This window comes from Erinaceus europaeus, chromosome 3, assembly GCF_950295315.1.
Source record: "Erinaceus europaeus chromosome 3, mEriEur2.1, whole genome shotgun sequence".
NCBI lineage: Eukaryota > Metazoa > Chordata > Mammalia > Eulipotyphla > Erinaceidae > Erinaceus > Erinaceus europaeus.
In genome coordinates, this window is record NC_080164.1 from 19,029,535 (window position 1) to 19,056,785 (window position 27,251).

General features: G+C 45.1%; 1 protein-coding gene across 4 annotated transcripts in view; it reads left to right on the plus strand.

Moving 5' to 3' along the window:
- Positions 1-4,304: 4,304 nt before the first annotated feature.
- LOC132537451 (phospholipase B1, membrane-associated-like) overlaps positions 4,305-27,251 on the plus strand; it is a 133,060-nt gene continuing 110,113 nt past the window's right edge. For all 4 annotated transcript variants that reach the window (XM_060186801.1, XM_060186802.1, XM_060186803.1 and 1 more), the window contains exons 1-3: positions 4,305-4,546; positions 9,883-10,090; positions 19,742-19,830. In XM_060186801.1, the coding sequence (XP_060042784.1) occupies positions 10,036-10,090; positions 19,742-19,830 (144 nt within the window). In that variant the 5' untranslated portion in view covers positions 4,305-4,546; positions 9,883-10,035. The remainder of the gene's footprint in view (positions 4,547-9,882; positions 10,091-19,741; positions 19,831-27,251) is intronic.

Here is a 27,251-nt window from a genome sequence, read left to right on the forward strand (position 1 = left end):
CTAGCCGGCCGGGCTAGCTTCACTGGTGGGTAACAGAGATGCGGAGACAACGGCTAGGCAGGGAAGCTGTATTTCTTTATTCAGGAACAACAACGATTCATAAACTAAGACAAACTAATCACCAAACAGAACTCTGCTGTCTCTTTGCGGTGGCACAAGCACTCTCTCTTACTCTGGAACTCAGGAACCCAGGAACTCTGTCACTCTGGAACTCTGGCGGGTTTCCTAGGGGCGGGGCCAAGCGGGCCTGCAAAATTAACAGGACTGATCTAATTCTCTTGGCGGGGGAGAACTAGAACCCAATGTAAAGCTTACAACAATTCCCCCTTTTCTTTTAACTAAATGGCTACAGTATCAAGGGTGTGGGGTGAACAGAAACATATATCATATAGGCATTTTTAAAAAAGAAACTGGCACAAACATGGAGAAACATGTAAGCAAGTAACAAGAACCAGTGTGTAAAACTTTATCAGCTTAAAAAAAACATTTCTTGCCTCTGGGGGGCGTACTTTCTCGACGGACATTTGCATGGGGGCGGGGAACGGCCTAGAGTCCCAAAGGCAGCTGGCTGCAATTTACTTACTATGAAACAAAACTTGTTATTAGCATATTTCTAATAGAGAAGGAATTTGAGACTTTTACATAGCAACAACGTCTTTTTAACCTTTTGTTACACCCATTCAAGATGGAGTCAGGAAAGGAAACCTCAGGCATGAGAATAATTAGCATAGCCATTGTGCGATCTACCATTTCTATTAGAGAAGGTAATGGAGAGTTTTACATATCAACAAGTCTATTTAACCTTTTGTTTATACCAACTTAGTTAAAATATATTGATTGTTAACTAATTTTTACCTCAGACTTTAAATGTAAGTTAATTTTATCTTTATGAGAATTATGTTGAAAACCTTTTTCATTTAACTTTGACTAGTAAGAATTTAGCCTTAAAGTTACTGTTTACCAAACTTTAAACATACACATAAACATGGTCATTAATACACAAGGAGAGAAACCTTTGTTACGAAGACATGTCATTTTAAACACGAATTTAGATATGTACTGTCTTAGTTGTTGGGGGGGGTTCACCATCCGGAGGCAGCTTCCCGCACAGCTTCACTTCTAGGAATTGCAGGTTGCAATCTCTGCACAAATCTCTGCGTACTCCAGCTTGTCTGCCTTCAGACCAGACCGGCAGCTGGAGATCTCGTGTGCCCAGTTTCGGCAGGGAGCCCGGGGGTCTGGGAGGCCCAGGATAATTCCAGAATTCATAGCAAGAGGGCAGGCAGGCCAGTTTTGTAGAAGGCGTGGGCCTGGGTGCCCAGGGGTGGCGGCCATGATAGGCCGCCGCAGCCCTGCCCCATGGCCCTGCCATGTCTGCTGCCCTGCTCACAGTTGCTGAGCAGCGTGGAGGGATCACGCTTCCAGTGCCCTGCGCCACGCGGTGGAGAGTCGGCTCCTGTGGGCTGGCCTCGGGCTCTTGCGTGTTGGCATCAGGCTCCAGCGTGTTGGCATCGGGCTCCAGCATGTTGGTGTCAGCCTCCTGCGGGCTGCGGGGCTCTTGGGGCTCTTGTGTGCTGGCGTTGGCCTCCTGCGGGCTGTGGGGCTGCAGGGCTGCGGGCGCGGTGCGCGGGGTTGTCTGGGCGCAGCCGACTGGCTGGCTGTTTAACCAGGTGGAAACAGCAGCTCCGTGCCTTGCCTCCCGCCCGCTGGCTCTTCCCGCTGGCTGTTCTGAGTTCGCCTGAGCGAGTGGAAACCACAGAGTGGTCCAGAGATAAATGTTCCAGAAACAGCAAAACAGTCTCGTGAAGAAAGAGCAGAGGCCTTTGGAGATCTCTTCACAAGCAGAAGAGAAGGCCATAGTGCATAGGTAGCCAAATTGTCTTTACTTATTTGAGAGATGCGCAGGTCAGGTCCACGTGGGCGCCATTTGTTGTTAAAATTTGTATGCTCTAGCCAGCCGGGCTAGCTTCACGGGCGGGTAACAGAGACGCGGAGACAACGGCTGGGCAGGGAAGCTGTATTTCTTTATTCAGGAACAACGATTCATAAACTAAGACAAACTAATCACCAAACAGAACTCTGCTGTCTCTTTGCGGCAGCACAAGCACTCTCTCTTACTCTGGAACTCAGGAACCCAGGAACTCTGTCACTCTGGAACTCTGGTGGGTTTCCTAGGGGCGGGGCCAAGCGGGCCCACGAAATTAACAGGACTGATCTAATTCTCTTGGCGGGGGAGAACTAGAACCCAATGTAAAGCATACAACATCCAGTAGTTGTCTTTCATCTCTTTATTTACTTCGATAAGCATGAGCACCTCCATTTCCACCCATTTTGTCCCAAAGGACGCAATACTGACTTTTTTGATTGCAGAGTAATACTCTATGGAATATATATCCCATAACTTCTTAAATCACTCATTTTATAAAGAACCCTTTCATCCCAGCTTATGCTCCTGACTTCACACTTTTAGTACCAACAATAAGTAAGCCAAGAATTCAACCTTTTTTCTTTCCTTTCTTAAATTGCTGTTCCTTGGCTCCCACTTTACAGAATGGATGGTGTTTATCACCTCAGATATGCCTTCATTTGGGCTGGGGGCTAGAATTCTACTACCTGCATTTAGGCCCCATTCTAAAAATTCAACTAAAATTGGCTACTAAGCTGATAATCAAGGAACACTTTGATAAAACCAAAAGAAATACTTTTTAAAATTTTATTTGTTTTCCCTTTTGTTGCCCTTGTCTTTTTATTGTTGCTGTAGTAGTAGTTGTTGTTGTTATTGATGTCTTTGTTGTTGGATAGGACAGAGAGAAATGGAGAGAGGAGGGGAAGACAGAGAGGAGGAAAGAAAGATAGACACTTGCAGACCTGCTTCACTGCCTGTCAAGCGACTTCCCTGCAGATGGGGAGCGCGTGGGCGACTGAGCTGAGCGCAAGCCCCGGGAGCAACCTGTCAGTGAGCAGGTGGCCATTAAACATCTACCAGCAACAGCTGCTGCTGCCCCTGGGCCCAGTGCAGATGGGCAGACAGACACACTGCCGCCTCCACAGCTCCTGCAGACACAAGAAAGAGGCTTGTGAGACCTGAGTCTGGCACCTGGAAGGGGGTCTGGTGAAGGGCCCATAGAGCCCACCCCCAAATCATCAGCCTATGACGGATCAGGCCAGCCCTCTGGTGAGTCTGGGTCTTGCTGGGACTTCTGGAAAGATGCCCACCTCTCCTGGAAGAAAACATCTTGACCCAGAATGTCCTTGACTCCCCACCACCCCAAGCAGCTTCATAGAGACCCTGTGCTCTGCTGGCTGTGCCAGGAACTGGCAGATGAGTGCATGGGCGCCACCCATTCTGACACACACACACACACACACACACACACACACCCTCCAGTCCCTCATCACTGCCTCATGGCTTCTACAGGCCAAGTTCAGGGAAACTCCATCCCTGCTGACTACGGGGACCCCTGACCTGAGCTGACAGGGGTGTGACACCCCCTACCACCACCACCACCACCACCAAGCCAGAGGGTCCCCATATGGAAACACAAGTCTTAAATATGTCAGGAAACCATAAAATACCCTAACAGATCCGGTGGATGACCCCAGAGGTCAGACAGGACAGAGGAAGCAAATGGGAGGGCACAGAAGGTACCCAGACCAGACAGCACAGAGATGAAAGAGGGGTGGAGACAAAGAATTTCCACCTCAGAGCAGGATGGCGGCTCACCAGGTTGAGCGTACATCTTATAATGAGCAAGGACCCAGGTTCAAGACCCCAATCCCCACCTGTAGGGGAAAAGCATTGTGAGTGAAGCAGTGTTACAGGTGTCTTTCTGTCTATCCTTTTCTATCACCCCCTTCCCTCTTGGTTGCTGGCTGTTTCTATCCAATAAATAAAGATAATTACAAAATTATAAAAATAAAAAAGAATTTCCACTTCTAGTGTGAGGTGAGTGCATAGCTGCAGCGGGGGGGGGGGGGGGGGCGTCCCATAACAATTATCCATTAAATCAGCAAACTGCCCCGGGCCTTTGTGCTGGAGGGACAGGAGGGGGCTTGCATGGTCCTACCACACTGGGACTAGGTCTGGGGCTCCTGGGCAGACAGTGTCAGGCTCCCTCCTGACAGTGGGAGGCTTTGGGGCCCCTCCAGCGCAGGGTTCACTCCAGGTTCACCCTCATTTCCAATCCACAAATCCCTTTTGTGTGAGGCACAAAAGGCCTTGCTGCTCTAGCAGAGTCTGCTGCCTGGACTAGATGGCCAGTTTGGGTGTTGACAGAAAGACCCCAAATGTTCTAGAACTTCGCAGGAGGAGGGTGAGCTCACAGCTGGTGGGAGGGGTCTGGAAGCCAGCTCCAGAGCAAACATTCTAGAGTCCTGCCAGGAGCCAGGGGCTGCTCAGAAGCTAACCCTGCTTCATCTTCCTTGAATCCTCACCTCTAGGCGATCCCAATCATCTCCTCTTTATAGATGGAACAGAAGCCCAGATGATATGGAACAACTTGTCCAGGGGTGCACACAGCTGGAAAATGCCCAAGCAAAGCCTAAGGTCAGTTGTCTCCCTGACTCACGTTGCGCTTGGCTGCTGTGTTTGGGTGGAAAGAAGGCATCTTCAGCAGAAAGTATGGCCTGAGCAGAGATGCAGAGCAAGGAGCTCTGTCCTAAGGAGAACTGCCTCCCACAAGTGCGACACATACCTGGAGGGTCTAAACCTGACCCCTGACAAGACAGGGTGACATGAATCCAACATTTTCTCCAAAGTTCTGTCTGTGTATAAAATGTGCAGGCATCATTGTTGTGGGAAACAGTGCGAAAACGCCATAATCCAAGAACTGAGACACCGAGAATCATGAGCAAAAGTTGCACGTGTGTGTATGTGTGTGTGTGTGTGTGTGTGATCTTACCTTGATCTGTGCACAGTCACCTGGTTTCTGTAGTATCTTTTGTTCCAATTCAACAGTCTCCCCCCCCCCCCCGCACCCGCCTTGCCTTGCTGACCAACTCCTGTCTCGGGTCCCTTGAAGGAGCCAGGAAGGAAGGGTCTGTCCTGCTCCAGGTCACCTTAAACTGGAGCGAGGCACGCCTCCTGCAGCCAGGACTTACCAACTCATTCCCGACCTCAAGGTTATTTCGGACAAGCCCCCAAATTGTTGTAAATGACATCCAATTAAAATTACTTGTCAAGGCAAAAAATGAGGAGTTGAAGCAAGGCATTTATTCTTTTACGTGCTGCTAACAGTGGCCGTCAGGCAGCAGCGCACCCCCTTCACCCTTCTCCATCTTTTATACCTGACTCAGAACTGTCTCCTCCACCCCTGGGCTGGGCTTTAGAGCTCACACTCTCCCCATTGCCTGAATAAGGAGAAGAGGAAGAGAGTCTGAGGGGCTCTGCTGGAGGATTAGCGAGCACTGCAAGGAGCTGACCTACAGAATACAAAAGTACTGGCCACAGGTGGTCATAGATAACAAATTCTAAAAAGAATTTTTGTACTAAACAGTTGTTCTATTCATGTTATTTTGAAGAGAAGACTTAACCATCTCTCATGATCCTAATCAATTTTTATAGGTAAAGGCCTAGAAATTGCTTTCAGTAAATTTGGACCTGTTACCGGGTTCTCCCTACAGACCTCTTTAAACTTTATGGTAGCATGCATGTGTGATTCTCAAACAGGATGGATTTTTAAAAAGTAGCTAAGGTCTTGGCATGTTGTGGTCTCACTAAGGAAAGGCACAGAACCCAGGGAAAGAAGTGATGAGGAGGGAGAGAGTTAGGAGTCAGTTCCTCATGGAAATGAAAGACGCAGATCTAATGAAGAAAAAGGAGTGCTAGACGCAATTGTACCCCAGGTCATTTTGTGCTCTCGTGAGGAGTTTAAGACCAAGAGGTAGAAAGGGATTGATAGGGCTCAAGAGTTCCAGGGAGAAGGAAGAGTATTAAGAGAAGGCTCTGAGAATAATAGAAAGGCGATTCGTTCTAAGAAGGGAACAGAACCCAGTGAGCCTGGTGTGGGAGAAGAAACTGAGTGGTGTTGCTGATGATGAAGTAATTCCATGCTTTTTTGTTTTGTTATTTTGGTCTGAGGACTATGCATACAGTCTTCCAAAGGGGCTGCACCAGCCTGCGTTCCCACCAGCCATGTTGCTGAGTTCCCTTTTCTCCACAATCTCGCCAACACCTGGCATTTCCCGGTCTGTTGATGGAAGCCATTCTGTCAGGTGTGAGGTGCTACCTGATTGTGACTTCAATTTGTATTTCTCTACTGATGGGTGAGGTGGAGCCTTTCTAAAGCGTCTGTGGGTCATGGGTCATGAGAGCATCTCTGAGTCTGGCTGAATTATTTATTTACTTATTTATTTGTATTTATTTGAGATAGAGGTAGAGAAGTTGAGAGGGAAGAAGTAGGAGAAAGAGAGAAAGAGAGACCTGCAGCACTGCTTCACCACTCGTGAAACTGCAGGTGAGGCCAGGGGCTTAAACCTGGGTTCTTGTGCCCTATAATGTGTGCATTCAACCAGGTGGCCCCATGAGTTTTTTGTTTGTTTTAGTTGTTTGTTTATTTTTTGTTGGTTTTTTTTTTTGCCTCCAGGGTTATTGTTGGGGCTGTGGGCCTGCACTACGAATCCACTGCTCCTGGAGGCCATTTTTTCCCACTTTCGTTGCCCTTGTTGTTGTTATAGCTGTTGTTGGAAAAGACAGAGAGAAATCAAGAGAGGAGGGGAAGACAGAGGGGGAGAGAGAAAGATAGACACCTGCAGACCTGCTTCGCCGCTTGTGAAGTGACACCCCTGCAGGTGGGGAGCCGGGGGCTCGAACTGGGATCCTTGTGCTGGTCCTTGAAATTTACACCATGTGCGCTTAACCCACTGCACTACCGCCCAGCCTTCCATGAGTATCTTTTTAAGATGGTGGTTAGTTCACAGGCATAGTAGTTCACATTCAAGTATCACATAGTCATAACACACAAGCCATAAGCCTCAGTGTTGCCTTTTCACCATTTCACCCCGTCTACCTTTGTAGTGCCAGAGCAGGATGTCTGTGGTTTTTAACTTTCTATTCTGAAACATGATTTGTATTCCTTGTGCTTTTACTATTCACTTGAGCTGTTCTTTTCATATAGTACTCACGGTCTCACCCCTTTTCATTCTGACTTTAAGTTATTCAACCTTTGCTGAATGAATGTCCGCTGTGTCAGGCAATGAGCCAGTGGTTGGGAATCTAGAACAAGACAGGGCAGGTTGGGCTCAGTGCCCTGTTCTTCACCATTGACACGGTGGTGTAGGGTAGTCATAGGTAGTTATTTGTCTAGGCACATATCACTGGACCTTTTTTCATTTTTCGCTTAATTTTTTTATTCCTTAATTCAACCCCTCTTTGGAAGGCTCACTGGATAGAATTTTGCATCTGTGTGCGCACAGGTGTGTTAGGCATGTACAGGAACCTGGGTAGACACAAGGGGTGAAGACTCCTTACTCAGGTTTTCTCTTCTGTGATTGGGGAGGGTCCTGGAGAACAGAGACTGGATGGAATCAGTTTTTTTTCTTCATTCCTGGAGATAACACAGCCAACAAATGCAGATGGGTGTAGGTCTAATATGTTCAGGACATGAAGTAGGTGCCTTGAGAGGGAAGGGGCAGAGGGTGCTAAGATCTGACAGGAAGAGAAAGCCCCAGCCTCTCCATGGAGAAGCAGGAACTTGTGGTAATTTCCATGGAGAAGGAAATGACAAATGGCTGTAAGGTGAGGGCTGGTGGTAGCACTTCAAAAAAATTCACTAAAACATGGGGAGAAATTCTCATTCTTGGCACCAGTACAGATTGTTCTGAGACAGACAGTTCTATTTAATGCCCCACCCCCCACAGTGGCAGTGTGGACCCCACCTTGTCCAGCTGGGAGCTCCCACTCAAATCAGCCCCAGTAGGTGCAAGTCCTAGTTGCAAGATTACTGATATAGAAACTAGAAAAGTCATTTTTACCATGACTTATATTTTTAAAATTAAATATATATCAGGAGTCTGGTGGTAGCACATGGGGTTAAGTGCACATGGTGCAAAGTGCAAGGACCAGCAGAAAGATCCCGGTTTGAACCCCCAGCTCCCCACCTGCGGGGGAGTCACTTCACAGGTGGTGAAGCAGGTCTGCAGGTGTCTGTCTTTCTCTCCCCCTCTCTGTCTTCCCCTCCTCTCTCCATTTCTCTCTGTCCTATCCAACAACAATGACATCAACAACAACAACAATAATAATAACCACAACAATAAAACAACAAGGGCAACAAAAGGGGGAAAATTAAATATATTACTGTACTAGTTGAAATGAAAGTATCCCCAAACACTAACTTCCCTTATTTTATGCAATGTCCTTAGATACGTTATATTCTTTTCAATTTGTTTTGGTGGACTGATCATCCAGCAAAGTAAACTCACAGGATAAAATGAATTACAACATCCAATTTGTAAGAGAGATCTCTTTGGTATAATAAAACTGGAACTTTGGTGGTGGGTGTGGTAAGTCATAAGCGTGTGTGTGTGTGTGTGTGTGTGTGTGTGTGTGTGTGTGTATTAAGCCATGCTTCTAAATTTTATAATGCTGTTATGTTTTAAAGCAATGTTAGTGATAAAAATAAATTTAAGGGCTGAGGACACAGTATAATGGTTAGGCAAATGGCCTTTGTGCCTCAGCCTCTAAAGTCCCAGGTTTAATCCCCAGCACCACCATAAACCAGAGCTGAGAAGTCCTCTGACCTTTCTCTTTGTGTTTCTCTCTTTAAAATAAAATACATATTTTTAAATCACCCAAACCAGTTTAAAAAATAACTATTTTTAAAAATAACTTGCAACTTGAAAAATAGCTACCTTAATACACCTAGGCTCTATGAGGAAGACTTGTCCTACCGCCCCCTTGTGGCATCTTAGACAATAGCAAGTATTCTTCCTTTTCAGTCAACCAGACTCTTACCACAAGGTATATATAGGTGGCCAGCGGAGCTAGATGTGTCAAAGATGGAGGTTGGAGAATAGAAAACATCTGCAGACTCTCAGCCAAAGGGGGGCCAAAATCAAGGAATGTCTAAATATACTTTCACGCCTGAGGCTCACAGAATCAATACCTGCCACCACCATAAACCAGAGGTGACTAATAAGTCAGAGGTGACTTAATATAAAGAAAGAAACTTTCCTGTCTTAACCAAAAGCAGTTTACCCTTGATACTGAAGCATTTAAAAATGAGGTGTCACCCTCCAGGGCATTTTATCACCCTGGCTTTAAATTCCAGCTCTTTCTGCCCAGTGTAGACTTGACCCAACGTTCTTGACTTCATTTAGCCAATAGAAAGTGCTGTATGTGAAACTCAGTAGTGTCAGGGAGGGGGCGTGCATCTACAGCACAGAACTCACATGCACAGAGCCCCAGGTTTGAGCCTTGCCGTCAACTGTGCCAGAGCTGAGCTGTGCTCTGCTCTCGTGTAAGAATAAATGCAGATTTAACAAGGAACCCCAGTTCACAGCCTTCACATCTCCAGCTTTCTGTTTCAGCTGAGCATGCACAGAACAAATGTGCTGTGTGTTTCCATCCAGTCTCACTTGGGAGCAGCTAGATGGTTTAGTGTTAGTGCTTTTTATTTTCATTGCTTATAGCTAAAATAAAAAAAAAATGCCCCCAGCCCACCCCCTAGCTCCCACAGTTGAAGCCACATTGAGCCCAGGTTCCTACTCAGCTAGTACCCCAACTCTGAGCATCTCTGAGCAACCTATTCCGGTAGATCATATGGAGGGGACTGTGTCTAGAACCTCTGTGGGTATCTTTGTCTAGAACACGTGACTCACCTTTGCCCTACCACCTGCAGAAATCAGTGGATCAGCTGCCTAAATACTCCTGTTTGTCTTCTGCAGCCAGCCACTGCCCCCTTTTGAAGGTGAAGACAGTGCAATCTGTAACAGGCATTCTGCCAGAAACAGAGGAAAATAGAAGCCAAAGGAAGAGTGAGGACCACCCACCTGCAGGAACAGTTCACCCGAGGCCCAGGACACCCGGAGGACTTGGGCATGGGGCTGCCGCCCTGCGTCCTCCTCCCAGGGTTGCTGCTGCTTCTGGGGCAAGGTAAGTGTGCCTTTTGCTCAGGACAGTGAAGGGGCAGCCCTGACCGTGTCCCATGTTGCCTAGGCATGGAGCTTGGGAGAGGACTGTGTCCTCTGGGTGAGAGGAGGCACACGTGCACCGCTCATACCCAAGAAGGCAGCCGTGCTGGGGTTCCAGAGCCTGAGGCAGGTGTTCACAAGTAAGAATTAGAGGTGGGCAGCAGCACCAGAGTGAGGACAAAGCCCTGAGCATAGTGAGTCACAAAGACCTGGAATTCCTATGCCGAGTGGTTTGGGGCCAGTTCTCATACCTCTTGAACCTTGCTTTTCCTTATCCTTGAAGTGGAAATACTACTACCATTGATAAGCATAGCTGAATGACTATTATTTATGGGATTTTTTTTTTTTTTTTTTTTTGCTGAAAGAGGAAGGCAGACTTCAGAACTGTACGGTCTAAATGTTTGCCCATATTCTTTAACTAGTGATTTAATATTTATTTACAAAATTACAAGATAGCAGGGCTACAACTCTGCACCATTCCCAACACCAGAGTTCTAGATCCCCAGTCCCTCCATTGTGAACTACAGCAGTTCTCCCAAGGTTGCCGATAAGGGGTAACTATTATTTCTACATCTGTCTGTCTATAGTTGTGTGTATTTACCCCCTTCCTTTTTTTTAAGGTCCCACTTTCTCTTCCTTCCGAGTCACATGTAATACCTGTTACTACATCCAAACGCCTCTCCCTTTTTCCTCCTCTCTCTCCAGTTCCTGGTGGAAATGGAGTTAAGAGCCCTCTGGGCATCTTCCCCCCATCATTCCTCCCCCACTGGGAGTATAAATCAAAATTATTTGGAGGGATGCAGAAAATGGGTATTCTGGCTTCTGTAACTGCTTTTCCGATGGGCATGGGTCTTGGCAGGTCGATCCATATCCTCAGCCTGTTTTTATCTTGCCCTAGTGAGGTAGAGCTCTGGAGAGGTGAGGTTCTAAGACACATTGGTGAAATCGTCTGCCCAGGAAAGTCAGGATGGAATTATGATAGCATCTGCAAGTTGGTGGCTGAAAAGTGGCAAGATATAAGGTGTGACAAAATGATTACTGAACAGAGAACAAAAAGAAGCAGAGTAGATGAGAACAGGGATCTTAGGGTGGAAAGAAGCTAGGAAGTCCATTTTATGTATGTTCCTAGGGGCCTATGACTATGGTAGTTTTGCTTGAGTTTGATAGTTAACATGGAGTTGGACAAAAATATTGTCTGAGAAGATGGTGTCAGAGTAGAGAAAAGGGCTGGAAAGTTAAATTCATTCCCGTCCTTGGGGAAAAAAAATCTATAAATAAAATTAGCTGTTTACCCCATCCACCTGACTCAGGGCCTATATATATATATATTTAGCACAAGAGCCTATATAACCTGAGTCCCTATTGATCTGAGTTCCAAGTTCATGGCCACAGCTGGGAACATGGCAGGCTGCACTCATTTCAGGACCAGTCTCCTCTCAGTGGCAGGGCAGAATGGCCTAGCCTTCCTTTGGAGCCGGGGGCAGTCCCTACCATTGTTGCTTTATGGTGAGGGCAAGGTCCTGGAAAGGCCGGTCAGAGGTGTGCCCATATTCTTTAGTGTTGAGCTTTGGGGATTTCTTCGGTTACTAATGATAGCCACATACACCCACCCTTCTCCAAATCCCTGGTTCATCCTGCCTCTCTTTGTTTAGAACAGAAAAATACTAAGGAAATGAGCTTTTATCCTCTCCAAAAGAGACCTAGGCTCTAAGCACAAGAATGCTTGCTCTGAACCCTTTAATGGAACGAATAATAGAGGGGACAGAAGCCTGGACCTGGTGAGTTCCAGTTCGGCTGTTGACCTCGAACAAGTCAGTCACCTTCTCTGAGCTTCCAGAAGATGCTGTTTATGTGTGGGGGGGAGGGGTGGCAGCTAGGTAGGGAAGAGTGGGAACGCATGTGATGCTTCTTGCAGAGGGTTATTATATTTTCTTTTACAAAGGAGACCAAGGAACCCCTTTTTTATTGAGATGGGAGGGGGTAAATACAGTTGCTGGAACATGTGTAAAATTTCTGTTTCCACAGAACACTCTAGTCCCACCTCGGTCCTCCTTCATCATCATGTTCTAGGACCTCATCAACCCCCAAGTCTTTTATACTGGTGCAAGACATCAGACTCCATCTAAGTGCTGCTTTATGGTCCCCCCTTTTTTTCTTATTTTTCAATTTCCATCTATGAGTGTGATCATCCCAAATTCATCCTTCTCTTTCTGGCTTATCTCACTTGACATGATTCCTTCAAGTTCTATCCAAGATGAGGTGAAGAAGGTGAGTTCACCATTTTTAATAACTGAGTAGCATTTTATCTTACTCAGCCACTCATCTGCTGTTGGACACCTGGGTTGCTCCCAAGTTTTGGCTATTACAAATTGTGCTGCTGTGAACAAGGGTATACATAGATCTCTTTGGATGGGTGTGTTTGGTTCCTTGGATATACCCCCAGGAGAGGAATTTCTGGGTCATAGAGTAGGTCCATTTCTGGCCTTCTGAAAGTTCTCCAGACTGCTGTCCACAGGCTGGACCAATTTACTTCCCCACCAGCAGTGCAGGAGGCCAAGGAACCCTTTATTTATTTATTTTTTTTAAAGGAGATATTAACAAAACCATAGGATAAGAAGGGTACAACTCCACACAATTCCCACCACCAGATCTCCATATCCCATCCCCTCCTGATAGCTTTCTTATTCTTTCTCCCTCTAGGAGTATGAACCCAAGGTCATTGTAGGATGCAGAAGATGTAAGGTCTGGCTTCTGTAATTGCTTCCCCGCTGAACATGGGCATTGACTGGTCGATCCATACTCCCAGCCTGCCTCTCTCCTTCCCTAGTAGGGTGGGGCTCTGGGGAAGTGGAGCTCCAGGATACATTGGTGAGGGGTCTGTCCAGGGAAGTCTAGTCGGCACCATGCTGGCATCTGGAACCTGGTGGCTGAAAAGAGAGTCAACATACAAAGCCAAACAAATTGTTGAACAATCATGGACCCAAAGGCTGGAATAGTGCAGATGAACTGTTGGGGGGTACTCACTGAAAACTCTTGTGTACTTTTGCCTTCAGGTATATATTTTGCCCTAATTCATGAATACGTGTGAACATATGCTCTATCTCACAGGACCTAGTCTATATTTAGGTTTTGGGACTTTGTTAGGAAGTGAACCACCTGGAATGGGATTAGAGACTACTATGAAAGGAAAGGTCTCACTCGAGTAATGAAACTGAAGGGTTGTCATTCCACACCGGAAGTCTCTGGACACAGTCTGAAGTGAAGCATACTGGGGTGGTACTCATTGCATTGATTAGGTTGGGATTAACAGATGCAATATTATTTGATATGAATTAAGAGAAGCATGTACACAGCTATTAAGAACAGTGAACCCTCCTTCTCTGACCCATCTTGGATGGAGTTAGAAGGAATTATGTTAAGTGAGTTAAATCAGAAAGATAAAGACAAGTATGAATTGGTCCCACTCATAAACAGAAGTTGAGAAAGAAGAACAGAAAGGGAAACTCAAAGCAGGATCTGACTAAATTTATAGTAGGGCACCAAAGTAAAAACCCTGGGTGGAGGGTGAGGGTGGATGTTCAGCTTCATGGGGTGGGGGGGGGGTGGGTGCGATGGGACACAGTCTTTTGGTGGTGGGAATGGTGTTTATGTACACCCCTATTAATTTGTAGTCATATAAATCACTATTTAAGTAATATGAGAGGGAAAAAACTGATTGAATGTCTCAAACTTTTTAAAGCACAGTCTTTTTAATACATAGGCTAAATCTTTGATATGTTGACTCTCTTAAAAACTTAATCCAGAGAGAACAGAAGCAACTGGTGGCATAGCTATATGCAAATAATGTCAAAGGCCATAAAATATGGTGATGGTGTATATGATACAGCAAATCCTAACAAAGGGATTTTTTTAAGTTAACCCAATTGCCAAGTAATGTGACTATTGAAATAACTATGTTTTCTTCTTAAACCCTAGGACAACAGGAATCTCCCGCTTCCTCTATAGAGCCTATGTTTCTCCCAATCCTGGAACCTCTGGGGTGGGGCTCACTTCTCTGCATGCTTCTCTCAAGTCACGCCAAATGATATTGCATCCGCCCACTCCAACCTAATCAATGCAACGAGTACCATCTCAGCAGGCTTCACCTCAGACTGTGTACAGAGATGTCAGGAATGGAATGCCAACCCTTCACCCTTATTACTCGGGTGAGACCTTTCCTTTCCTGGTATTCTCTAATTCCATTCCAGGAGGTTCACTTCCTAACAAAGTCCCAAAACCTAAATAGAGGCCAGGTCCCATAAAATAGAGCATATGTTCACATGTATTTATAAATTAGGGCAAAATATATACTTGAAAGCAAAAATACACAATAGTCTGTAGTGAGTATCAAGTTCATAATGAAATAGTGTCTACTTAGACTTAGATACCCTCCTCACCTACTTGCTATTACAGTTCTCTCACTCACTCCAAAGCTAACCTTATCAAAGCAAGGACTGCAAAAGCTGAATAAGGGCAAGAGACTGGCATACTTTAACAATGACTCTTTAGTCACTATCAGGCCATTCCACCAGCTGGGGCCCTAATCTGGGAATCCTGAGATTCCCAAACAGACTTGATGGGCCTAGAACTCGAATAAATCCCTCTCTCCATTGTTACTGGTCATTTCTATCAGGAATAACAAAATAGACCCCTTTGTGGGCCCCCATAGGACCTTGCCCTCAACTTGGATCAACAATGGTAGAGAATGTTCCATCCTCCGAAGGGAAGCTGGACAATATACTCTATGCTACACCTGAGGAAGATGGGTCGATACTGGGGCAGCTTGGAATGTTCCTACTCATGACCACAGAATGTGAGCTCAGATCTATAGGGATGCAGAGGTCACACAGGCTCCTAAGCTAATTATGGGCCCCAAATCACATCAAATTGATGGGGTTTACAGTCAACAATATTTATACCCCTTTCCCATATTAGGGAACTACTCTCTTCCCTGATCCAGCTTTCTGGTACTTTTTCCAGCCATGACATCATCTCGCCAGACAGTAACTTGTATCATCCACCTGCATATCAGATTTCGAACTCAGGCAAAAAAACAAAACAAAACAAACAAAAAAACACTAGTATAGCTACAAGCCCTTTGAAATATAACTAAAATATGCCTACTAGCTGTCTACAAAATGGAGAACACCCCCCCAATACTTCATCTGCACTATTCCAGCCTCTAGGTCCATGATTGGTCAACAACTTGTTTGGCTTTGTATGTTTAACTCTCTTTTCAGCCACCAGGTTCCAGATGCTAGCATGATGCCAACCAGACTTCCCTGGACAGACAACCCCACCAATGTGCCTTGGAGCGCTGCTTCCCCAGAGCCCTTCCCCACTAGGGTAAGAGAGAGGCAGGCTGGGAGTATGGATCGACCTGTCAACACCCATGTTCAGCAAGGAAGCAATTACAGAAGCCAGACCTTCCAACCTTCTACATCCCACAATGACCTTGGGTCCATACTCGCAGAGGGTTAAAGAATAGGAAAGCTATCAGGGGAGGGGAGGGGATACAGGGGTCTGGTGGTAGGAATTGTGCGAAGTTGTATCCCTCTTATCCTTTGGTTTAGTCAATGTTTCCTTTTTATAAATAAAAAATTAATAAAAATATTGAAATAAAAAAGAAAGAAAAAGAACTATAAAAAGAGAGAGAGAGAAGCATGCAGGAAAGTTCGCCCCACCCCAAGGTTCCAGGACTGGGGTAAAATATAGGCTCTGTAGTGGAAATTTGAGGTTCCTGTTGTCTTAGGGTTCAAGAAGACAATAGATAGTTATTGTTATAATCACATTATTTGGTAATTGTGTTAACTTTGAAAAATCCCTTTCTTAGGATCTGCGGCATAATACCCAACATCACCATGATTTATGTCCCTTGACATTACTAGCATGTAGCTGTGCCACTGGTTGCTTCCGTTATCCCTGGTCTAGGTTTTTGAGAGCGTCAACATATCAAAGACTCATCCTATGTATTAAAAAGACTCAATCTGTGCTTTAAAATTCTGAGACATGCAATCAATTTTCCCCCTCTCATATTAATCAAATAGTGATCTATATGACTAAAGATCAGTAGGAGTGTACATAAACACCATTCAGACCACCACCAAAAGACTGTGTCCCATCCCACCCCTTACCCCCCAACCACCCTCCCCCCGCCCTGAGAAGCCAAATATCCACCCTCACCCTCACCCCAGGGTTTTTACTTTGGTGCCCTACTCCAGATTTAGTCAAATCCTGCTTTGAGTTTCCCTTTCTGTTCTTCTTTCTCAACTTCTGTTTATGAGTGGGATCATCCCACACTCATCTTTATCTTTCTGACTTAGCTCACTTAACATAATTCCTTCTAGCTCCATCCAAGATGGGTCAAAGAAGGTGGGTTCATTGTTCTTAATAGCTGCATAGTATTCCATTGTGTATATGTACCACAGCTTTCTCAGCCACTCATCTGTTGTTGGGCAACCTGGGTTGCTTCCAGGTTTTAGCTATTATTAGTTGTGCTGCTATGAACATAGGAGTACACATATCTTTTTGGTTGGGTGTTATGGAGTCCTTGGGGCATATCCCCAAGAGAGGAATTCCTGGGTCGTATGGTATGTCCATGTCTAGCCTTGTGAGAGTAAGGAACCCTTTTTTTTTTACATGTTCATTAACCTTTAAATTCTGCTTTTGTGAGAAGCCTGTTCGAATCTTGGCCCCTGTGATCTTGAGATGTTGGTGCATGCAGTGCACTTGCTCTGTGTTGTTGGCTGTATGTATAGCAGGTGACTTTTCCTTCTCTGAAATCTGCCTTTGCACCTTCTCTCTTTTTAAACACCTGGGCCTTGCACAGGTGTGATGTGAAGGCTCCTGTGCTGTCTTCTCATTAGATAAAGACAGGTGGGGGTGGGGACCACAGCACTAAATTCCTTCCAGTGCTGTGGCAACCCTTGTGAAACAGGCACCCTGACTAAGACCAGACATGGCAAGGCAGGAGCTCTCAGGGAGATGGCCCACCCCAGCCCCTCTTTGTGGGGGCTTTTGATGAGCGAAATTCTTCTGAGGTTTTTCTTTGGTTTTTCAGTATTATTAAAAGAACATTAGCACACAGTCCTAAGTAGGTCACAGGTGCACAATATAATGGCCTAAATAGATTGTGTAGAAAATTCTTAATTTGTTGAAATAAAAGGCAGTTGGAGGTGATTTACTCAGTGTTGGCTAAGATGGGCTAATGCTCCCTCGCATGGCAGTGACTCCCAGGCAGCAGGGAGTTGAAAGGCTTGGTAGTGAGGAAGGGGGAGCTCTAGGACCTCTCTGATGGGAGAGGAGGAAGGAAAAGTTACTGTAGGAGAAGGGAGGGGGCCAGGTGGTAGTGTGCCTGGATAAGTGCCATGTTACAGTGTGCAAGGACCTGGGTTCAAGGCCTTGGTCCCCACTTGCAGGAAGATAAATTCACAAGCAGTAAGGCATTGTAATTGGATTCATTTCGTTGAAGATGTCTTTAAAATTTATGCAGAAAAGAGTTCTGCCAATATTTTCCTCTAAGTATCTGATAGTTTGTGGTCTAACATCCAAGTCCTTGATCCACTTGGAATTTACTTTTGTATTTGGTGAAATATAGTGGTTCAGTTTCATTCTTCTGCATGCTTTAACCCATTTTTTTCAACACCATTTGTTGAAGAGACTCTGCTTTCCCCATTTAATAGTCTGGGCACCTTTGTCAAAGATTAGATGTCCTGAGGCAGTGTTACTTCAGACTACATATGGCACCCCAGATACACACACATACACACACACACACACACATATATATACACACACGACAAGGCATACACTGTACCAAGTGAGCTACTTTCCCATCCCCAGCACAAAGGCTCACCTCTCTAAAGAAAAAGTTAAACACTTAATGCTATGAAAGTAGGCCTTGAGGCTGGGCTTTAGTACAGCGGGTTAAGCGCACAAGGTGCAAAGCACAAGGACCAGCGTAAGGATCCCAGTTCAAGCCCCCAGCTCCCCACCTGCATGGGGGGTCACTTCACAAGCAGTGAAGCAGGTCTGTGGGCATCTGTCTTTCTCCCCCTCTCTGTCTTCCCCTCCTCTCTCCATTTCTCTCTGTCCGATCCAACAACGATAGGCAACAAAAGGAAAAAGCAGCCTCCAGGAGCAGTGGATTCGCAGTGCAGGCCCCGAGCCCCAGCAATAGCCCTGGAGGCAAAAAAATAATAATAAAATAAAAAGTAGACCAAAAATGACATCAGTCACTCTAGGTAGTCTTAACCAGACAATAGCCACTCTCATAAAATGAGCACATTACTTAGCTCGCCAACTATAAGTGCCATCCCTGGAGCCACGAAGTCCATTTCCAAATCTCACCACTACCACTCACCAGTTGTGTCATCTGTGAACATCACATAATCTTTCTGGATGTGTTTCTGTGTGTATAGTGTGGGGAAGAGTATTTATCGCGTAGAGCATTTGTGAGTAATAAACAAATTACTGCATTCAGGTACGTATAACAATGACTAGCACAGAGAAGGTACACATAAGTGGCAGCTACTTTGGGCATTTTTATCCTGACTTTGAAGAACATTACCTGGGAAATGGCTCAGTCCTTCCCATGTGTGAGGGGCTAGATTCAATCCCTTACACCACATGGGCGCATCATGAATGTCACTGGGGGAGCTTCATGGGTAGTGGAGCAGTGCTTTCATCTCTGTGTGTGTGTGTGTGTGTGTGTGTGTGTGTCCCCTTTCCTTTCTCTCTCTTATCTTATCTTATCTCCCTTTCCCTAAGTTTATGGTTTTTTAAAAAAGTGGTCAGGAGGCCACTCAGTGGTATCACACATGCAGGAAACCCACTTTCTTCTCATTATATACTCAGCAAGGCCATTGGAAAGTCCCTGACTGCTATCACGTAGAGTTTTGGCTGCTGGGAATCTAGGATTAATATTTCCATTCAGCTGACATCACTCTTTGTTTAGCCTGTTCTGGAATACCCTTTGTCCCCACTGTTTTGATTATTGCTTTATTTTGCTGCAGAACCAATAAAGGAGTCTGTGGTTATACCCACATAGAGTACAAGTTATTCTGACCCCTCCCAAATAACACTTTTGCTTTTCAACTTGGAGGTTCTGCCTTGCATGCTTTAAAGTTGGTAAAATAGCTGACTCAGATAGTGTGCTGCTTTGCCATCTACATGACCCAAGTTTGAGCCCAGATCCCACCACACTGAAGGGAGCTTTGGTGATATGTTTCTTACCTTTACCCCACCACCACCACCAGCACCAGCACCAGCACCACTCGCACAACATCTCTTCTCCTCTTCTTTCTCTCTGGAAATGTCCTCCCAGAGTAGTGATGCCCCAGAGATCACACACACACACACACACACACACACACACACACACACACACACTGCATTAATGGAAGAATGAATGGTATCTCAAATAATGGAGGGAAGAATCAAAGGAAGAAATTTAGACTTCCCTAAGCAAAGCCCATTATTGACACATAGAGCTGAGATGAAAGACACGACAATTAAAATATGGGTGAGAGTTAATTTCAGCTAAATAACCAGAACTGTGTTTGGTGTCCTCTAGGTACCAGCCAGGTCTGTGCCTCTCCTGAGGAGAACGCCTCAGAAAAGAAGCAGTGGCCAACGCAGAGGGCTTTGTCCTATCGGAAAGGGGTGAGCACGGGGAAGGGTTCTGGTGGGGAAGGCCGTGTCTTTTTGTATTGTGGTTCTGCTGAGCTATCATAGTAGGGCCTAGTGCATGCGTAATCCTACTGAACCACTTTCCAGTACTATTTTTATCCTATATGGTTGTTTTTTTTTTTAGAGAGAAGGGGAGACACCAAAGCACCAGCCCAGCATCCATGGAGCTCCCTGGCCCTGTCCATGGCACTTCCATGCAGTGCTGAGGTTGATCCCAAAGCTTCACACACGCGTGTGTCTGCTCCGCCTCCCAGGCTATGATTGGCTCTTCTTTTTGTGTGTTTTAACGTGGGGCTAGGCACACACTCAGGGCCTTTCACATGTACTCTGCCACTAAGCCACGCTGGGCCAAGTTTTCTCTTGTATGTTTTTGTGAGAAGGAGAGACATTAAAGCACTGTGCCCCAATCCGTGGATGGTTTCTGTGATTCTCCTGCGTGGTGCCAGAAACTGAATTCAGGTCCTCTTACATGGTGAGCTGTGCTCTACACCTACTGCACCACCTCACAGGCCCCAAATCCAAGTCTTGTTGCGAGGTGGCAGGTCCCTCCAGAGCCCTCCAAGAAAGAACTAGCGTGCCAGTGGGGCAGATGCAATATAACCACCTCTCCTGGAACTTGGCGGGAGAATCATCACTGCATCCAGAGTGGGCAGTTCCCGGAGGCATCTTGGAAGAGTTTTAAATGGGAAACCCCAGGGCAGATGCTGTGAGCTATTTGAAGACATCTGGGTAAGGTCTCCCCAGGACATTCACAAGATAATAATTACAAGGAAATGCTTGATATCTTCCTGCAGTTCAGGCATAATTAATCAGTGTCTGCATGTAAAATCAGGAGACGCTCAGACGTCGGTTTCCCCTCCACTCTCAACTCAGGGGATGAAGCCTCTTATCTTCCTTCCAGAGCTTCCCTTCTAAGTGAGAAACTGAGGTAGAGACCTCTGAACAACAGAGGAGGCCACAGTGGCCTTGAGGACCCTAGAACTGCTCCTGAGTCCCTTTTCAATTTTCAGCAATTCCTCTGGGATAGGACACATTGATCTAAAGAGACAAGAATCCCCAGCTTCGGCTTTACTGTTTCCAGAATCAAATAAACCTGAGATCAGGCTGTTTACTATCACCATGGCTATTTAGCGTAGTCTCAGTCACGGCACTTAGGCAAGAAGAAGCAATAAAATGGATACATATTGGAAGAGAAATAATAACTGTACTGTTTGCAGATGGCATGGGAGTACTGGGTTTTTGTAAAAATTCATGACACAGGGGCCGGGCGGTAGCGCAGTGGGTTAAGCACACATGGCACAAAGCACAAGGACCGGCATAAGGATCCTGGTTTGAGCCCTCGGTTTCCCACCTGCAGGGGTGAGTCGCTTCACAAGTGGTGAAACAGGTATGTAAGTGTCTATCTTTCTCTCCCCCTCTCTGTCTTCCTCTCTCCATTTCTCTCTGTCCTATCCAACAACAATGACAGCAATAATAACAACGATAAACAAAGGGCAACAAAAGTGAAAAAATAGCCTCCAGGAGCAGATTCATAGTGTAGGCACTGAGCCCCAGCAATAACCCTGGAGACAAAAAAAAAGACATTTTTGCATAGAAATACATAGATATATATGTTGTGACTTTTCCAATAGCCATATATATGTATGCACGTATTTACATATATCCAAAGGAACCCAGCAAAAAACTGGAAATTGTTATGAGCTATAGCAAGGTTGCAGGCTACAAAATTAATATACAAAACCAGTGGCACTCCTCTATGTAAACACTGAGCCAGAAGAAGAAATCCAGAATTCAGACCCATTTACAACAGCAGCAAAAAAACATTCGGGCATCTAGGAATAAACTTAACAAAAAAGGTGAAATACGTATACTCTAAAAATATGAGTCATTCGTTTAGGAACTAGCAAAAGGTACAAAGATATGGAAAGATACTTTATGTTCTTGGGTTGGAAGAATTAAAAATATAAAAGACTACTGTCCTACCCAGAATCAAGTACAGATCTAATGCAATCCCTATCAAGCTTCAACCGCATTTCTTCTAAGGATATAGAGCAAATACTACAAAAGTTAATCTGGAAATGGAAAAATACCCAAACTAATCCTGAGAAAAAAAGAGCATGAGTGAGTGGAGTTATCATCTGTTACCTGGCCTCAAATTATGCTACAAGTCTATTATAGTCAAAACCTCCTGGTACCGGAACAAAAATAGACTCATAGACCAGTAGGACAGAACTGAGAGTGTGACATAAATCCCAACACCCACAGACAACTTTGTATTGAGACAGAAATTAATAGGGGAGAGGAGATAAAGGAGAGAGACAGAGAGAGACACCAGCAGCACTGCTTCACTACTCATGAGGTTTCTCCCCTGCAGATGGAGATGAGGGACTTGAACCTAGGTCCTTGCACACTATAATGTGTGCTGTCAGCCAAGTGCATCACCATTAAAATGAGCAGATTGTTCACTAAAGAAGATATCCAGATGTCCAACAGACACAAGAAAAATGCTTAAAGACACTAACTTTCAGAGAAATGCAAATCAGGACAGCAATGAGCTACCAAATCATGCTGATGGGAATCATGTTAGAAAGGACAGAGTCAACAAGTGATGACAGTAATGTGGACAGAAAATAACCTTTCTACACTGTTGTAGAAAATATAAATTTGTCCAATCCTTGTGGAAGATAGTCTGAAAGCTCCTCAGAACACTGGAAATAGTCCTGTACTATGATCTGGCCATTCTCCTAAGGATCTACTCAAAGAACACAGAAACACTTACCCAAATAGATCTAAGTACACCCATATTCTTAACAGAACAATTTGTAATAACTCAAGCTTGGAAACAACCCAGCTGCCCATTGATAGATGATAGTGGCTAAAAAAGTTGTGGTGTGTCTACACATTGGAATGTACTACACAGCCATAAAAACTATGAAATCTTCTTTGTCTCATGCTGGATAGAAATTAAAGGAATGGGGGGGGGGGGTCGGGCAATAGTGCAGCGAGTTAAGTGCAGGTGGCGCAAAGCACAAGGACCCACAGAAGGATCCCAGTTCGAGTACCCCGGCTCTCCACCTGCAGGGGAGTCGCTTCACAGGCAGTGAAGCAGGTCTACAGCTGTCTATCTTTCTCTCCCCTCTCATCTTCCCCTCCTCCCTCCATTTCTCTCTGTCCTATCCAACAATGACATCAACAACAACAACAATAACTACAACAATAAAACGACAAGGGCAACAAAAGGGAAAATAAATAGATAAATTAAAAAAAAAGAAATTGAAGGAATGGTGTAAAGTGAGATAAGCCAGAAAGAGAATAACAAATACCAAGTGATCTCGCTCATAGGAAGAAACTAAGAAAAAATAAAGGAAATGGGAGACACAAAGTGAGATATGGGCTAGGTGAGCTGTATGGCAGCAAAATACAGAACTCTGGGGGAGGGAATGGGGACAGGATATCAAGAGGTTATGCAAAGAGACTCTCAACTCTGAGACTCTGAGGCTCCAACGTTCTAGATTTACTCCCCTGCATCACCATAAGCCTGAGCTGAACAGTGATTAAAAAAAAAAAAAAAAGATGGTAGACTTGGGTGGGTGTTGTGCAGACACCATAAGGAGCTGTACCCATGTTGTTTTCACCGGGCTAGGTTGTTTTTGCCGGGCTGGCTTCATGGGCGGGTAACAGACGACCAGGGACTCATGGCTGGGTTGTACGCAGTATCTCTTTATTCATGCAGGACACAGCACAATCTAAGACGAGCTAAGCTAAACTCAAGTACCCTAAAACTCACAATGCTGTCTTTATATATATTTGCCAAGTAGGGTGGAAACAGGATGTGACATAGAGAGGGTGGAGAGAAAAGTGACTGGTGAAAATCAGAGTGTGACAAGGAGGGGGCAGAGCAGGCGAGAATCCTATCACTGAACCACCAATGCCCTGGAGTGCTTTATGTAAATGTAAAAGTGATTTATGTAAATAGACCAAAGCTTTGAATGGGATTAAATCTATCCCTATACAGGCATATGGTTAAGCAGAAGCCAGGGGGAGCTGGCATACTATCCAACATCTCCCCCTTTCTTTTTAACTATTTGCCATAGTATCAGAATTGTGGGGTGAACAGAAACCTATATCGTACAGGCATTTTCAAAAGAACTGCCATAAGACATGGAAAACAAAATAGGCGAGCAGCAATAACCAGTGTGATGCCAAGGGGAACGTTTCTTGCCTCAAAGGGCAAGGCCTAGCAGGCAAAAGGGCATTTCTTGCCTCTGGGAATGCTTCATGCCTCTGGGGGCATCTCTTGCCTCAAAGGGCGTTTCCTGCCTCTGTGGGCATCTCTTGCCTCTTGGGGCGCTTCATGCCTCTGTGGGCATAACCTAATAAGGAGGGGGAGTTTTCTGCCTCTGGGGAAGAGCCTGCAGGCGAGGGGACATGGTCTATAAAGTCTCAAGGCAATTGGCTGAAGTTAGTCTTTGAGAAACACAGCAGCGTGTACCAGTAAGTCCGATGGAGGTGTCAGTCCAAAGTAGCTGACCACAGAAGAAAATGCCAGAGGATGAAATGCTGCACGTCTGTCTCGATGGGGAATGTCGGCCACCAGAATTCTGCTTTTCTGTAGAGAGTGAGCTTTGGAGTCTGTGAATCTGTTTCTTCAGGTCGTGCCAGGTCACCTCATTGGTTTCCGGGGGTGTGTTGTAGTCAATCCATCTTGTGGGCGATGTCAGAGAACAGGATCCAAATGGATTTCCAGGAATTCCATTTGAGTAGATGCTTTTTCATGTGAAGACTTTGACAGCTGAAATTCACTTACTTGTCAAACAAAACTTGTAGCAGATTAGAAGTTTACTATAATTGATAACTCCATTATAATTGGAAGTCCTTTCTAGTATGATTTTAAGGTTGTTTAAACAGTTTAAACTCAATAAAATGTGGAAAGGTAAACAGAAGAACCACGGTTAAAAGCCTCAGGCATGAGAATAATTAACACAATCATTGCACTATCTGCCCCACCCATAACTCATACAGTTTTCAGGATTAAACGTTTCAGATTTATGTCAAGACGTAAAAGAGAAATCAAAGGAGGGAAAAAACAATTTTTTGGATTGTTTCTGGATGTCTCTAGAAATCATGGCTGCATCCAGCATTTTTTTTAAGTCAATGTCAAACAAAAATTCAGTCATTAAAATCATTCTCTTATGAAACGCAACTTGAACCAGATTATCAAGATCTCACCATGTAGGATTAAGAGTCCCCGGAGGGCGTCCTAGTCCAAAAAGCTCCTCGAAATTCCATTTAGGGTGCTTCTGACTGTTCCTGCTGGATTGCTTCAGGCATCTACTTTTAAAAGCGTCTTCCCATCGAAGAAAGAATCCAATCAGGAGAGTAGAACTAACCACGTGTCTCCATTCTTGGGGACTGCCTGGGTACTGGAGAACACTCCTCAAATTAGAGTAGTCCTTCTCCATGGGAAACATGCGAGAAGAAGTCCAGAAAGTCCCAGTGGAAATCCCCATGCATATCCCAAGGTCTATGATCACGGTCATAAAGAACCAAATTGTGGCCTGGAGCAAAATGCAGTCCTTTTCCTCAGGAAACATGGGAGAGGGAATCCAGAAAGTCCAAGGAGAAATCTCCATGCATCTCCCAAGCTCTATGATCCCGGTCATAAGAAACCAAAGTTTCCGGTCAGGGAACCGAAGTGTGGCCCAGAGTAAAATGTTCCAGAGACAGAGTAACTGTCTCATGATGAAACAGTAGAGGCTTTGGAAAACCTCTTCATAAGTAGAAGAGAGGACCATAGTGCATAGGTAGGCAAAGTCTTCACTTATCTGGGAGTTGCGCAGGTCCAGCCCCACGTTGTATCGCCATATGTTGTTTTTGACGGGCTATGTTGTTTTCGCCGGTCTGGCTTCACGGGCGGGTAACAGACGACCAGGGACTCATGGCTGGGTTGTACACAGTATCTCTTTATTCATGCAGGACACAGCACAATCTAAGACGAGCTAAGCTAAACTCAAGTACCCTAAAACTCACAATGCTGTCTTTATATATATTTGCCAAGTAGGGTGGAAACAGGATGTGACATAGAGAGGGTGGAGAGAAAAGTGACTGGTGAAAATCAGAGTGTGACAAGGAGGGGGCAGAGCAGGCGAGAATCCTATCACTGAACCACCAATGCCCTGGAGTGCTTTATGTAAATGTAAAAGTGATTTATGTAAATAGACCAAAGCTTTGAATGGGATTAAATCTATCCCTATACAGGCATATGGTTAAGCAGAAGCCAGGGGGAGCTGGCATACTATCCAACATACCCATGTGCCAGAAAGTGCCCTATAAACCATTATTTCCCCAAAAAAAGTGATTGGGGAAACATTTGGGGGTTGTTTTTTTGTTTAGGAATATTAGGTCTCTTAGTGACTTGTGGTTTTTGTTTTTTTTTTAAAACATTTTTGCCATCATTTTACTGTGGTGCCAGAGAGTGAATCCAGGGCTTCATGCCTACTTCACATCACTGAACAACTTCCCAGTCTCAGCAATTCCCATTTTTTTTATTTCAGTGGCAATATGCAGAGAGCTAGAGGTGTGAGGAAAGAGAGACAGAGACACTACAGCACAGCTCCACCATCCACAAAGCTTCCCCTCTGGTGCTGTTGTGTATGAACAGTGCTCACCTGTAGTACTGGGACTTATTCTAGGGCTTCACACGAAGATGTGTGCTTCACCAGGTGAGCTGCCTCCTGGCTCCACTTACAGATTTATTTTCAATCCTGAGGTAGAACATGCATAACAAAATTTACCTTTTAAAAAGTTCTGAGACTGTAACGTTTTGTACATTCACACTGATGTTGCCCACCACCACTACCCACCTCCGGAAACCTACCATGGTGAGGACTGATTTTTCCTCTTCCCTGATCATCTTCCTTTGCTCTTCAGTGTTCTTACTTCCACCCTGCCGACGTCCTTATCAAATGCCCACTCCTTTTTTTCCCCTTGCACTCTATTTTTAAAATTATTTATTTGTTATGTATTGGATCAAGACAGAACTCAAGAGAGAAGGGGGAGATGGAAAGGGATAGGGAGAAAGAGAGACACCTACAGCACTACCCACTACTTTGTAAAGCTTTCCCACTGCCAGTGGGGCTGGAGGGTTTGAACCTGGGTCTTGCACAGTGTAATACGTGCACTTAACCAGAGGTACCATACACCTCCTGCCCCTTTTTAAAAGTTGTGTGGGGCAGGGATTTAGACATTACTAGCCATTGCTTCTGTGTTTTGAGCCATAATAGCAGGAACACAAAGTTCTCCATAGCAGGAACACAAAGTTCTCCATAGCAGGAACACAAAGTTCTCCATAGCAGGAACACAAAGTTCTCCATAGCAGGAACACAAAGTTCTCC